Source organism: the organism of the source record quoted next, unplaced genomic scaffold (assembly GCF_019419815.1).
Source record: "Pyrus x bretschneideri cultivar Hongxiangsu unplaced genomic scaffold, Pyrus_bretschneideri_v1 Contig6, whole genome shotgun sequence".
In the NCBI taxonomy this organism is placed as follows: Eukaryota; Viridiplantae; Streptophyta; class Magnoliopsida; order Rosales; family Rosaceae; genus Pyrus; species Pyrus x bretschneideri.
In genome coordinates this window covers 1,497,664-1,512,799 of record NW_025999798.1, presented here as the reverse complement: position 1 = coordinate 1,512,799, position 15,136 = coordinate 1,497,664, and the positions used below count along the sequence as shown (strand labels likewise).

Below are 15,136 nucleotides of genomic sequence, written 5' to 3'. Positions count from 1 at the left end.
CAATTCCAACTCCAAAAGAGTGTGTGGAGTTGGATGATTAAAATGAAGGCTTTCAACATTCATGCATGAACAAGTGGCGTGGTGTCGTGTAATCAGATTCTTCAATGTCAGCATAGCAGATAGCAGAGGACGCGCGCGTGCGGTATTGAGCAGCTCTCTGAGGCTCTGAATCAGTGATGAGTGAATAAGCAGCGTAAAGTGGTAACGTAGAAAATAGAAATTGAGGTGGTCCAAGAGATGAGCTAAACCTGCCGCTATGTGCGGGAGGGGATATGATCACAGGCCAGGAAATTTCCAGTCTCCCGTCTCCTTGATCGTCGGTGGCATGGAATATGTATATATATAGGAAATCTTTAAAGGAAGAGATTTTATTTATTTATTTATTTTTTTTAATAAAAATGGAGATTAGTTGTGGGGTTCACACCACATCAAACTTTAACGATCCGAATCGTCTATTTTTCAAGTTGCACCGTATACATCATCCTTGCAAAATATTAGCTAATCGGAAATGTTTAAGACACCTAATTGGGTCCAAAAAATTAATGAATACTTTGTTATATAAAAAACAATAAAATTTTATCTTGATAATTAAATAGGCAAATGGTTTCAGATTGAATTGAATTTTTGCAAGGATGATATATGAATAGAGACTTACAAAATAGACGTTCGGATCGTTGAAGTTCGATGTGGAGTGAGCCCCACACTTAATCCCCATTTTTTTTTAAAATGGGGATCCCTTTACATAAAGAGCCTGTATATATACATAACGTTTATTTCATGTAAATTAATAACACCATGTGGCCGTATAATTGTCATATAAAAAAACTTCTCATTCTCAATGTGCGCATTAGCTTCCCATCGCATCCTCATTCTAACCCTAGCCGCTGTTTAAAGTTAGGCTTAAATGTTAAAATGGTCCCTGTGTTTTAGTTATTGGGTCAATTTAATTCTTGTGTTTTCAATTTGGCCAATTTGATCATTGTGTTTATCTTCGTTAGTCAATTAAGGACATTTCCATTCAATTTCTGTAAAAAATTTATAAATTATTACAAACTTATTTATAAAATTATTTTAAAATGAAAAAAAATTAAAAAAAAAATTATTCTCTTCCTAACTCCCCGACCTTCTCCCTAACATTACCCCTCTCTTTTCTATGTCACAACCTTAATCATTTTTCATATTGGAAGCTTTATCTCTTATATGTGTAATTTCTCATTGATTTGCATTTTTCTGTAAAGAGAAAGGGTAATTGTATCTCATATAATTTTTCTTATGGGTTTTTTTAAAAGAGATTGAATTAAATGTCCTTAATTGGCTAACAATGACAAACACGAGGACTAAATTAGCCAAATCGAAAACACAGGGACTAAATTGGCCATATGATTATAACACAGGGACCATTTTGACATTTAAACCTTAAAGTGATATAGAGTGGTGGAACTGTCGAATCTTGTGGCCTCCGAAAATGGAGGACTCACCTACACGCATTTGTACGCCTAGGTATTCATGGCATCCTAGATGATTAATACAATGTCACGTATTTTGAGATTTTTATATGTGATTGGTTTTGAAATATCATCATCTTTGCATTCTAGTTTTGTTTCCTCTCGAAACTGGACAACAAGTGGCAGACCTTATGTGCATATTGTTCCTGTGATTTCAGTTATGTGTAACATCCAATCAATTTATAAATCGTAGCCGATCTCCATCAAAGCAACTGATTGAGAGATTTGAGAGTGACACAACAAATCAAATTATCTTCTTCAATTAATTGAGCCATGTTGGCCTTTCTTGTGGCTGGGCTTATTACTTTGTAGTCTACAATTTTGACCATGAACATAAGCCCATCTACTAGAGAAGAAGGTTCAAACTCGAGGGTGAAAGGAGTCGGAAATTCAGAAAATTGTTATGATTTGCTCTGGTCCAACTTATAAACAAAATTACTCTCTACTTGGGTTTTTTGAGCACAGTTCCGCGCCTAGACGTTCATTCGATTGCAGGACCACTCTATATTTTCCAGATCCTTCTGCACTCACTTTGTGATTTTTCTTCTTTTTAAACATATTCTTTTGCGCAGCAATAGTCTTTTCAGACGGCTGCTCAAATCTCTTTTAAGAAGGGGCTGCTAGTATTAGGATGCATGGAGGGACTTTAGTCTCATATTCATGTTGCTGCTTAACTATGAGTACGAGTTGAATCCAGATAAAGCAGGTTATTTGTTGCCGATCCGATTTTCGATTAAGGTCATTTCTTGGTGAATGCGATCTACCATAATCTCTTTGATCCTTCATTTATGTGCTAGAATAAAGAGAGATTTGATAGGAAAGTGGAAGAGACTTTTTAATATATGAAAATCATCCACATTGTAGTATCAGAAAAGGCATGATAAAGATGTCCACCCAAAAACAAATAAAAATCAGAAACACGAGGAACCCTAGCTACCCTCAATTGTTCATGTTGGGTAATACATTTCCATCCTCTATGCAGCGGTTAAAATGGAAAAAATAGCCATGACCAACCCCACTCCTAATTCTTCCATTTCATATAAACATTTCTCTATCGGAATAAATGAGTCAGCTCCTCTATCACACCAAACAAATAATGTTTGATGCCATAAAATGGTTACACTTACACATCGATTTAATTAATGGGTACTTATTGCCCGCAGGTTCAGAAAAACAATGAGCCTGGTAATTTGTATATTAAGTCTTTCCAAGTTGGCCGGGTATACCAAAATAATTTAGCTTCTCGTATATTTAGACTCTGATTTAAGGGGAGGAGATTCAAATTTGGGTGAGAGCTTGGTAGGTAAGCATATTGTAACGACTAATTCACCTGACTCACATATGCATCAATAGTATTGTGAATTCTATAAATATTACAGGTTACTCGATTTGGATTGACAGAAGATAAAACAAGTACCAAAATCGCTACTCAAAAGTGATAGAGGTTTGTGATATGATATAGTGACAAGCCAATCCAAGTTGCCTAAAGGGTTAGAGTGTGCAATAATGAATGTTTGGTTTTGAAAGATTTGGTGTTTCCATATGAGTTCATAATTCTATTTACATAAAGCAATTGATACTCCTCTCAAGTGCTTCTTGATTCGAGTTGATGCGAATGCAATGCAAAGCTGACTCGAGCTTTTATTTCCCCATAAGAAAAAGGTTGTCTTGAGGGCTGAGGGCTGAGGTCATCTACAGAACACACACTACACTAAGATGATGGAAGGAACATATTAGTTGGAAAATAATGCACAAAACAACCCCTGTGTGCTTTGTGAAGAATAAAGGTAAATAAGCAGTACTTCGATTTTGTCATGTAGTATAACTAATTTATTCGTTAGTTATAATTAATGTTTAAAATATCGATACAAGTGAAAATATCAATATCGGTTGATTTTGATAGAAATTATGAAAATTTTGGGATGAATATATCAACTCATTTAGATTAGTGGTAATTAGAGAATAATTTCTCAAAAAAAATCCAAAGTTCGAAACCTACAATTGGTTATGCCAAATTTTCTATAGTGAATCGGTAAATATCATAGGTGAAGTTTTCATTTCATGGCCCATTTCTATATGACAGTATCAAACAATGATTCTTCCAAACGGATATGACCGTTTTGGACCAAAGTTTCACTAACACAGATGAATTAAAACAAACTCAAATGCTTAGTGGTAGGTGCTATGCAACCACCTTGAACCAAAATTTCTTCCCCATCGATGAAAAGTGCAAAATGGACTTTGATTCCTCATGATTCCACAAACTAATTATATTTCTTTAGTCCAATATTTCAACCTTGATGCTTAAGACATATCCATATCTCTAACAACCCCAAATTCTATTTGCATAAGCTTTTACTATTTTAGGATCCCCTAATTTACAAGTTGTAATGTGAAACAATTTTGTTTCTTATTTTATAAAACAGAAGGGTTGTTCCTTTGTGACCGAGATGTCACAGGTTCGAGTCATGGAAACAGCCTCTTTGCAAAGTAAGGATAAGGCTACGTACAATAACCCCAACTCTCCCCCCCCCCTCTCCCACCCACCCTTCCCGCCCACCGCCACAAAACTAAGAGCCTTATTGGCTTAAGGTTGCCATTTTTTATCACATTGAAAGAAGACTCTACAAGGAAGATTGGCTTGAAACTTTCTTCTATGTAATCATAATTTTACAGAAATGCAAATGCATATCTGAATGTGAAACACACGGTGTGAGTGATTTAGGGATGTAAATTATGGAGGAAACTTCTCTTCCAACATTTTAAGTGGCACCACTTTTTAAAATTTCCTCATAAAGCAGGTGGTCCTTGAAGAAAGTTTTGGATAAAACAGTTTTCAACACTGAATTTGGTGCTTAATAGGAAATCAGTCTCAAGTTTTGAATGGTCACAATTACAAGTGGAGTTGATTATGTAAGGTGAGAAACAATTAGTCCTTTCAATTTGTCTCTGTAATCTTTTAGGGTTAGTCTAAATGAGATCTACATGACGTTTCGTATCAATATTATTATAATATTAATTAAAAAAAATTAAAACACGTCATTATTTTATCAGCTACAGATCTCGTTCTAAAATCCAAAGAAATGTATAAATGTAAGTTTTTTTCTTTTCGGTTCAGTGAAAAATTAAACTAGTGTGAATTACAAATTCCCCTGGCCTTTAAACTTTTCCATTTAAAGTTACACGTAAAAGAGGGGAGAGAGTATGTGCTCTCGAAAATTACCTTATTTATGAAAACCATATCTGATGAAGTGTCACTTTCCATGACCTAGGACCCCATGACTTTAGCAATTACGTTCCTTTTTTGGTGCTGTGAACTATCATGGGCTAGATTATTTCTTTGGGTCGTCCTAGAGTCTCTCTGGAAGAGTTGAAATCTTCTGTACTCAAAATTCTCTGTAATTTTTCTATCTTATCTACTTAAGTGACGCATATTTGTTTGATTTAATTTATCTTTAATTTTTTATTTTATATTGGAGAGAAAAGTTGAAAAGTTAACACGGTTAAGTATAGTTTAAATAAATAACTTGATGTCAACAAAAGATATAGGTCGCAGAGAAGTCACATAGGACTTTGGATGCAGAAGATTTGATGTCCTCTCAATTAGTCAGGGGCTAGATTATTAACATACTAATTTACTATTTATGACATATTATATGATTTACAAATTTGATCTAAAAATGTCAATCCAGCATTACTCTTAACTTTTGTTTTATCCAAAACACTGTAGAAGAATATATAAAATTTAAAATTCCAAAACAGTGCACTACAAATGAGAAAGATGATGAAATAAATTATTCAGAACAAGCCAAAATACTAAAAGATGGAAAATTTGCAAGAATTACTCAATTCTTCCAAGTCTCTGAAACTAAAAATGCACCCATTACCTCTGCAAGGCATTCCCTTGAACGGATGGGACCCAAAGAGAAACAAAAAATTCACCACATTGCCTGTACTTTGCCTTCATTTGCGTCACTACAGTAACAGATAAAGAGACCCACCAAAAAAGTTTCACGCTTTTGTTGCATCTTCTTCCACGAAAATTCTAAAATCAACTAGGTGAATGAACGGCTGGAAGTGCAGTTAAGGATTCAACGTTCAAGGTTTCTGGTGCATACTGTGTTTCGGTCCATACTTGAAAAACCCTGTCTTCCAATCTACCATGCCATGTACCCAAAATGGTCATTTGCTTCATCCTCCATTGGAGCTGGAAGATTGAGATCAAATAGTGCTGTGATTTCAGCCTCATGAGGAGGGGGTTGATCAGGTTCTTGCTGCCCAAGTACCACAGTTTTGACTTCACATCCTCCAACAAAATGTGACCTTTTGTGACCTCCCAAAGCTTGGCCTGACTTGAAAACCTTGAAGCAGAATGGACACTCATGCCCCTTGCTTTTCTTGGTCCCAGAACTTCTCTTTGCACTGCCACTGAAGTCCTGATCATTCATTGGTTTTTTTCCACTGCAATGCTGATCAGCAAGCTTGCTGCTTTCGGGTGTTGGAATAGGGGAGGGATCAGTGTCTATGCTGTTTTCCCCACTCTCATACATGGACTCAGAGTAGGCATTGGTCTTGGTGTGACTTGCTCTGTGCCCCCCAAGAGCCCTATGAGAATGGAACGTTTTGTTACATGTCAAGCACTCGTATTTTCCGCTCTTTCGTGCATTTCCGCAGGGTTCGACATTGGAAGAATCATCAACAATTGGTCTGTGAAAAGTTGCATTCTCGGTTGTCTTTCTCAGTGTATACTTCATGGTCCCTCTATCTCTATGCACTTGATCAGGACTACGAGCTTCTGCATTTGACACATCCTTCCCTAATTCAGATTCAACACGAAAACCCTTCCTTATTTTCACATCATAGGACTCATATCCCACAATTCTGGATCCAAATTCTGCTCTACCCTTGTGAAATTCACCATTCCTAAAAAACCCATCAACCGAAACATCCGAATCAACTTTCTTAGGTTGCTCATGTCTAAAATACCCAGAATCAGAATTGTCAGAAACCTCAATCTCCTCAGACTTTAACTTTTTCTCTCTAACTCTCTTCATCCCCATAACATCACTCACTTTATAGGTACAGTTCAGACCTTCCTTAGTATTAATCCTCATATCGATAGACGAAGATTTGGCCTCCAAAATCACAGAGTTGTTGTCTGAAGATTCAGCAAACGAATTCAAACCCCCTTTACCACCCGAATCGCGTGACAGCATCATCAAACTAAGAGCAACCTCTTGCTGTTCTTGCTCAATTCCGGAACCACCAGACGAAGAACCACCATTTGCCACAGAAGAGTAAACATCCAGATTCTGCTGCTTCAATCTTTTGGAAATCCTTCTCTGCCTCGGAGGAGCCGATGTCTCAGTATCCGACTGACTGTCCATTACATCAAGCAGCTTCTGTTTCTCACTGAACTCTGAGATTTCTTCAAACTTGTTCATCAGCTTCTCCTTCTCCGAGTGACAAGCCATGTGACCACACAGAGCTTTCAGTGACTGAAACCCTTTGCCGCATTCTTTGCACACTTTCTCCTGCTGCAATTGGAAAGTGGGGCCCGCATCCGAAAACCTCCATGTTTTCTTGGGATTTTCTCTGAGAGAGTACCCAGAATTCCCACCATCAAAAGGTGAAAACTTTACAATCCTAGCAGCAGCTTTGGCTATAATTTCATCGTCTTCTTCCTCTTCTTCTTTTTCAATAACTGGTTTTTTGTTCAGAATCTTCAGATGGGTTCTTATGTGACCACCCAATGACTTCCCACAACGGAATCTTTTGCTGCAAAACCTGCAGACAAATTTATTTTTCTGGTTCTGATCGTTCCGATCTTCTTCTTCCATGGTTGGATTTTTTTTCATCTCTCAATAGTTCAAACCAAAAGATGGGCAGCAGTAACAAAGTAAAATCAGCAAAACTTACCTCGAACAAAATAGCTAGAATGCAGCATTATTCGGTTCCCTGATTCCAGCAAAAAATACCCAAATAGCAGATAGAAACAGAGGCACAATCTCTCTCAGATCGAGCGAGCAACTGAAGAAACAGATCACAAAGTTTGTAGCTTTATTGGAGGTGATGAACAGATGGGAGAATCAAAGTGCTGAGATGTGACAGTTTTGTGAAGTACGAGATCCGACCCAACAAAAAGTAACCCTTTAAATTCCATATCAAAGTATAACCCACAATCCCCTTCTTCAATGTTGAAAACAAAAATTAGGATTAAATCGAAAAGATCAAATTTTGAAGAAATGGGTTTCTTCACGCTAATGATGGCGATGAAGAGGCCTCTAAAAAACAATCAAAAAGCTAAGCCATGACTGATTCAGAGATTCTTCTCTCTCACTTTCTCTCTCCAAAGTCTCTCTCTCTAACTTGTGTTATACTCGGAGGAGAATTCCATGCATGGAAGCAAAAGATAAAACGGGAATAGAAGATTGGCAGCACGTGTAGTCAAGTGAGACGTGTTCGCTGTTCAATTGGACGGCCAGGATTGATGGGTGTATTTTAAGGATCCCAAGGTTTGAGGAGCAATACTACTGGTTAGTCTAAAATAAAATTGAATCATCATCGTCCAAACTAGGGTAAGGATAATCATTGTAAATTTTTTTTATTTAAAATTGAATATAAACAATATTTGATAAAAACTGATCGTACGATATACAATAAATGAATATAATTGGAGGATACTCAGGATCCTGACAAAGAGAATCCGGCAATGATCCTCCTGGTCCAAACTATGCCTTAACCTTGTCTTTGCTTGTAATTGTAGAGAAGCACAATCCAAAGGTCGGATCTTTATTGTTTTATAAGCTTCCTGTATTAATATAGTCGGAAGAGTGCTTGAGACAGTCTTCTACGCACGCACAAGTGACGCTCAACCATTGGTGCAAGTGCGAGCCCATATGAGCCGGTATGAGTGATTGCGTCCAGCACAATCCGAAAAGGAAATGTATTTGCATAGGTGATAGGGGCATGTCAACATGTGATGAATTTTCTTTGTTTTCAATCCCTTTCCCACTATTAGTATATGACTGGTGTTTTGTAGTCTATCCACACTTTCATATACCTTGTTTCTTTGTTGTTAGTCCACATTTTCATACTTTGAATTTAACAGCTTTTTCACCGTATAATTCAAGTTTTATACATAATTCAACGATTGAGACAGCTTTTTCACCGTATAATTCAAGTTTTATACATAATTCAACGATTGAGATTGAAATCATCAAACAAATCTTGAAGTTGGATGCCGACTAAGATGACACATGTTGTTCCCAATTCTTCAAACACCAAAACAAACTGTCGTTTAGAAGTGCTTTTAAAATGACTAAAAAGACTTTTAGGAAAATTGATTTTGAGTTTCAAAATCACTTTTAAGTGTTTTTTGGAAGAAGCACCAGATATGTATTTCTTACATGAAACACTTTTAAGTATTTTTCCAAGACCCATTTGATTTTTACTAAAGATTAGTTTTTAAAACATTTTCAACAAAAACGTTTTTAGTCTTTTTAAACACTTCCAAACACATACTAAGTTCCACTGTTCAATTCTTAGAAAGGCATATTTGCTTAGTAATTACCAGTTCCATTGATTAAGTCATTCACCCTTATTGTACGGATCTGATTGTCATATATCCATTTCAGATGTTTTTTTTTTATTTTTTTTATTTTCCTGCTTGGCATCTTCCATATCATGCATTATTCTTTTGTGGGTCTTATTTTTTGTTTAAAACTTATATGAGTTTAGATAACAAATACAATTGGCCAAAGAGAAAATAAAAGACGAAAAAGAAATTTATCTACTCGATTGTATCTCCTAATTTATTTTATTTGTGTCCATTAACATGATTCAAATTTTAATAAACAGACACACTATTTTAATCAATTGATTTAATTTTGACCTGTGTTTGGCCAAGCTTAACCTAAATACGAGTTCTAAACTTTTTAGAGTTGTTTGATAAATTATCTAGTGGTTGACCAAAATTTGCCAACCCAACTCAAGAGAACCACCTGGCCAACACAAAAAAGTAAAAGAATTCAACCACCCATTTTTTGAAAGGAATTGGATCCTCTACTGAGCACAAGCTCATGATCCTTCTGATCAGCACACGTGAACCGTTAGATTTTAATCCAACGATTATAAATAGGAGATTCATTTGAAAACTATAATAATTGTAACTGTTTAATTAAAATTCACGTGGGCTGATCAGCTGGATCTTGAGCTTGTGCTCAAGAGAGGATCCAATTCCTTTTTGGAATTGCAAGCATTGACTTGGAAGATATGAGTCGCAATTGCAGTGTGCATGTCAGTCCTCCCTCATTATATATTCTCAGCAGAGTGCTTGGTTGGCTGCCGCAACTAATACATTTTTTATTGGAGGAGAATTCTCTATCTTCCTAATCTCTCGACCTTTTCATGTTCTCTTATTTGAATGGTCACAGTTAAATCACATCAATATCATATATTGATTTTTTTTTTTATAGAGATAACAAGACAAAAAACAATGTCTGAGAAGAGGGGATGGAAAAAAATGGGAATAGGAGGGTAGAGAATCCTTCTCCTTTTGTATTATCTCCCGATTCATGTTTGTCGAGATGCCAACGATATCTTTTTAAAGTTCGATTTTTTATGAATTTTATGTTATTTCATTTTTTTGGTACAAAAATACATAATATGAAAGAATTATCGTTAAATTATAAGCTGATGGTACATTTACAAAAAATCTCATTCTTAGTCACCTTAGCATTTCTCATGTTTGTTTTCCTTTACTCGACTTCATCTATTAACCCATGAACCTAAATAACAAAAAGAACAATTTCACCACCCGCAACTTCAAAAGTTTGAAACACATTTTTTTTTTTTTTTTTTTTTTCACACTGCAAATATGTTAGTGTTGAAGAAAAAAAATGAAAGTGTAAATATCATTGTTCCGAGACATCGAAAAAGGGGGAAGTATTGATAAAAATTCTCATGAGGGTGCCTGCTGTGGGACTATAAATAACGAGCTAATGGAGCTGCGGTATTTCTTCGGTGCAGGTTGGCATTTGTGCCGAATTTTTGTGGCCGTCAGATCCCATCCAAGGGCCCAAAATCATCACCTGGCGGCGGGAGTTTTTCATCGGAGTATGATTTTCTTTCATTCTATTCTCTTTTCAATATGATTTTCTTTCATTCTATTCTCTTTTCCTTCTCCCCTCCTATCATATTTTTTATTTTGTCTTTCTATATAAAAAATTAATATAAAATATTGATATAACTTAATCGTGTAGATTAAGGGCTGGTTTGGTATTGTTGTGCTTTAAAAAAAAATTGCTTCTGTTGTGCTATGAGAATAAGCAGCTGTAAAATAAAGCAGCAGAGTATTTGGTAAACTTTTTTATAAAAGTGCTTTTGGGAAAAAAAAAAAAAAACAGTATTATAATGTTTAGTAAACTTTTATGTAAAACAGATGTGAAAAAAAGTTGATTTTTCAAAGCTGGGTTTTGCAGCTTCTTGTTTTTGGTTTGTTTTCACCCAAAACTGTGAAAAAGAGTTGAAGCTGAATGTTTACCAAACATAAAAATAGCCCCAGCTTTTTTTGATACTTTCTTCAGAATGTCCTCAGTACTAAACCAGACATAAATAGGAAGGGAGGAGAGAAGGAAGAACAAAGAGGGAAGAGAATCCAACTCCTTCCCATCTAATCCCAAAGCCAGGTGTTTGATGCAGAGTTGGGAAATTTGCTTAGAAAGTTGGGAATTTCGAATAAGACGAGGGGAAAGGTCGACTTCTTTTGTACGATGATCATGAAGAGAAGAAAAAGAAGAAGAATAAGAGAACAAGGAAAAAGACGATGTATTTGATGACGAGTTTAACCACTCAACATTTCTTTTCATATTTTTTTATTAGCAACTAATTGGGGTTAAAAGAATTATTTCGTAAGCCACCTAGCCACCGGCTGGTGCCTTGCGCTCATCCGTCATCTTGTAATCCGCCATTCCTTGATCAAATATGTCTTCAATCATACTCCACGTTGGCAGTAGATCATCGCCTTTCATGGTGTCCACCGCGAACCTTCCGTCCCAAACTTTAGCGTTGCAAGGCTCCAATAAATATGCATGACCAGCTGCATCACTGGATGCATTAGGTTGGCTATCCAAGCATTTGCTGCGAGAATCATGGATATTGGACTGAAATTCGAAAGATACACACGAATCATCTTGGAAATCAAATTCCTCTCCAGTACACCCTGAATTCTTTTCCCAATCCCCCAGTGTATCAAACTTTCCTTCCTTGACTGACTTCAGCATGTATGATTGTGATACATGATCTATCCTGCCATCCGCTTCGCTAGAATCTCCTTCAACATGCCCCACATCACGATCACTGTCGCCACCATCACTACTATCATCTTCTTCAGAGTAATCTTCTTCATTGCCCACACGATCATCTTGATAGTAAGGAGACTCAATAACGGAGTCTTCATCATCTTCAGCATCTCGCACATCATTGGAACCTCCATCGTTTCCATGCCACTCATCATCATCACTATCTATTTCTAGTATACAAGATCTGTTCTGAGCGCCCCGCCTGCGATGCATAAATACATTAAAATAATAGCTGACCAGTTCCCTTTTACTACGAGAAGGGAACACTGCAGACAACTGCTTCCAAAACTTCCTCCCCAGTGATGCAGGATTAGAGTAAACAACCTCAAGATAGGCCTGCTCTTCTTCTTCACTCCATCTTCGTGCCACTTCCTCCCCCATGTCACAAAACCCCAACTTGACAAACTTTTCATTTCCAAGAGTTCTTCTAAGTTCTTCCCTTGCTTCCATGACATGCTGTCGCACACACCTGACTGTACCTGCGTCCAGGCAGCTACAATCTGTTCGACCAAATCCAACCTTATCACACTCAAGTGCTGAGAGGTTTGAGTCAAGCATTGGAATGACACAAGTCCCTAAACGCTTTTCCTCACTATCATTGTTCACAGTCTTTTCTGATTCCAAAGATTGCAAGGAAATGTGGTTGTTATAAATCTCATCTTTCTGATCCGTCGATTTCATGCGTCCACTCCATAAAGGTATCCTGGCCTGATGATCTGGTCCAACTGGAACTTGTTTCCTTGGAGAGCAGTCAAACAAAGAAGAATAAGCATCCTTGAAAGGAACACATGTTCTCCTTGGGAAGTCAAATTTGAAATCCTCAGCAGGAGGTGAATAAGCATCTGGTCCAGAACGCACATCTTCTTCACCATAACTCCTGGTAACCGATGAGAAGGGAACACAACCCTTGTTGACAGCTGTTGAATCTTCAGCAACAGTATATTTTTCAAGAACCTCAAGCCACTGGGACTTACAATCACCACTCCCATTCTCACCTGTTTTACGAAGAAAAAAATATATATTAAACTTCAACATGAATCAGTCAAAGCAACCGTGTTCAGTAAGTTAAAAAGCAGGCTATATTAGCTACAAAAGGAACATGAAAGTAATGTAACGCCAAAACAACATTACCTGAAACATAAGTTTTTCGGGGAGCACCATAACAAGAAACAGCATCAAAGAATGGTGAGCACCTATCACCGAATTCATGTTGTCTTGAGTGCTTATAAGGAAGCTCCTGGAACTCGACATCATCAAAGGGCCTTTTGAATCCCATATTAACCTGAAGCCCAAATAATTAACTTCTATGAAAAATTTGAAAATATGCATGACAACACCAATAACAATAAAACTTATGCATTAGCAGGAATAAATTACTACATTTGTCATAACAGATTTTCCAAGACAAGAACTGCAGGCATGTAATGTTGCTAATCTAAATCCGCCAAAACCCGGGTAACTTGCTTTCAATTGCTCACTCACTTAATCAGAACACCAACATATCTTCACTTGATCACAGACCACTTATGCCATTTTCACCGGACCACGCACTCCAACTTAAGCTAACCAAAAACTTACAAAATATTTTGAATAATATCAATATCAATCTCAATACTGTTTCCACTTATCACATTTATTTGTCAGCATAAGAATAATAATGATAACTGATAGGGCAAAAAGCTTCCAATAATTACAACAAAAACCCATCACAAGATTATAATGACAACAACAAAATCGTACCTCTATTAATTCTTCAGAGGAACAGCAGACGGCTTGAGTAATACAATTGAACGCTGGTTATGAACAGAAGAGGATTTATCGGCCTTAGGAACCGTAACCCTAATCCAATTTTACCAAATAAAGAAGCTGGATTTTTTCAGAAACCCTAACCCTAGAAATTGCAATTGACAAGTGAAATCGTGAAATTATTGACAAAAAAAATATACGAAATAGCGAAAGAAAGGTGAGGCGAACAAAACCCCTAGAAGATTTTACACAAAGAACAAACCCTAACGAGATGAACTCTACGAAACCCTAGAAATTTGACGCGGCAGAAAAAATTTACAAAATTAGGACCAAATTCAAAAGGGCAAAGCAAGGAGACAGAAATTAGATCCAAGAAACGAGAGGGATTGGAATATTACGAGACGCAAGGGGCCGATTCAGAGTCGAAACCCTAGAATTGCACGAGGCCAAAGGATTTGGTCGAATTTGGGATTAATCGATAGAGGAGATTCGGATTTAAACAAACGGACATCCGATTCAACGATTATGATAAGAAATTAGGGGAAATCTGGAAAATAAATTTAGATCGATCTGCCTGGGATCGAATCGAAAGGCGATGACGATGAAAGATAAAAGGGCTACGGTTCGTATTTTTCTGTAAAGGAAGCGGTCCGGATTTAAAAAAAAAAAAAACCGGTTTAACTTGAAACCGTGAGAGAGAGCTTTGTTGTGGGCTGGACCCTATATAAGGCGAAAGGGCTGAAGCCGGCTTTTGTGGAATTGAATTTACGATAAGGTCCTCACGAAACAATTTTTTCTTTAGTCATTAAAGAACTTGTAGCCAACTGGTTTTGTTTTTATTTTTATTTTTATTCTTTGAACGTAAGAAGTATTGTACTTTTTTATTATGCAATCCTAACATTATATAAGGAGGTACTGTACTTTTGATCACTTAGTTAAAAGATACGCAATATAGACGATGTTTTCAAAAATACATTTGTGAGTTTGAACTCGTCATGAAAATTTCGAAACAAAAAATTATTCAGTATACAACTCCTCTCTCAATCAAAATATTCTAATAACAACATGACAATATATCCTATACATCGAATTTCTTTTGAAAAAATACAAGAGAAAAAAAAACTCATGGTACACTTGAGCGAATTTGTTGAAGGGCCAGGGGTATGTGCCCCCTCATTTTTTTGGGTTAAAAAAAATATATGCTTGGTTTTAAGTACTTTGTCCAACTACGTTTAAAATATCTCTTTTGAATTATTTTCTGGTGCAAAAGACGAGTTCAACAAAAGCTAAAAGCATCGACAACTCTCCGGTGCAATTCTATCGCTCGATTCTCATCTATGACCATGGGAAAAAATGCGTAATTATTTTTAGCAAAACGACATTGTTTCTTTAGTGAAGTTTAAAGTTCGTCATTTTTTCTTAAAAATGATAAAAGAACCGCTAACTCTCCCTTCTCTAATTGTCTTATAGATTTGAACTCTCGGCCTTGTACATATATAATTTTACTCGTTCGTTGACCTATAA

The 15,136-nt window shown here is 36.5% G+C and overlaps 2 protein-coding genes across 3 annotated transcripts; both read right to left on the bottom strand.

Moving 5' to 3' along the window:
- Positions 1-5,230: 5,230 nt before the first annotated feature.
- LOC103947235 lies at positions 5,231-7,899 on the bottom strand. Its single transcript, XM_009358103.3, has one exon. The coding sequence runs from the start codon at positions 7,361-7,363 to the stop codon at positions 5,663-5,665; it is 1,701 nt and encodes a 566-aa protein (XP_009356378.2). The 5' UTR covers positions 7,364-7,899; the 3' UTR covers positions 5,231-5,662.
- Positions 7,900-11,309: 3,410 nt separating this feature from the next.
- On the bottom strand, positions 11,310-14,309 carry LOC103947237. Of its 2 annotated transcripts, XM_048572297.1 has the most exons (4): positions 13,607-14,309; positions 13,247-13,439; positions 12,998-13,148; positions 11,310-12,861 (listed from the first exon to the last, which is right to left on the bottom strand). In XM_048572297.1, the coding sequence occupies exons 2-4, from the start codon at positions 13,253-13,255 to the stop codon at positions 11,426-11,428; spliced, it is 1,596 nt and encodes a 531-aa protein (XP_048428254.1). In that variant the 5' UTR covers positions 13,256-13,439; positions 13,607-14,309; the 3' UTR covers positions 11,310-11,425. The 2 variants fall into 2 exon arrangements, with proteins under 2 accessions (XP_048428254.1, XP_009356382.2); XM_009358107.3 differs by lacking the exon at positions 13,247-13,439.
- Positions 14,310-15,136: the final 827 nt, after the last annotated feature.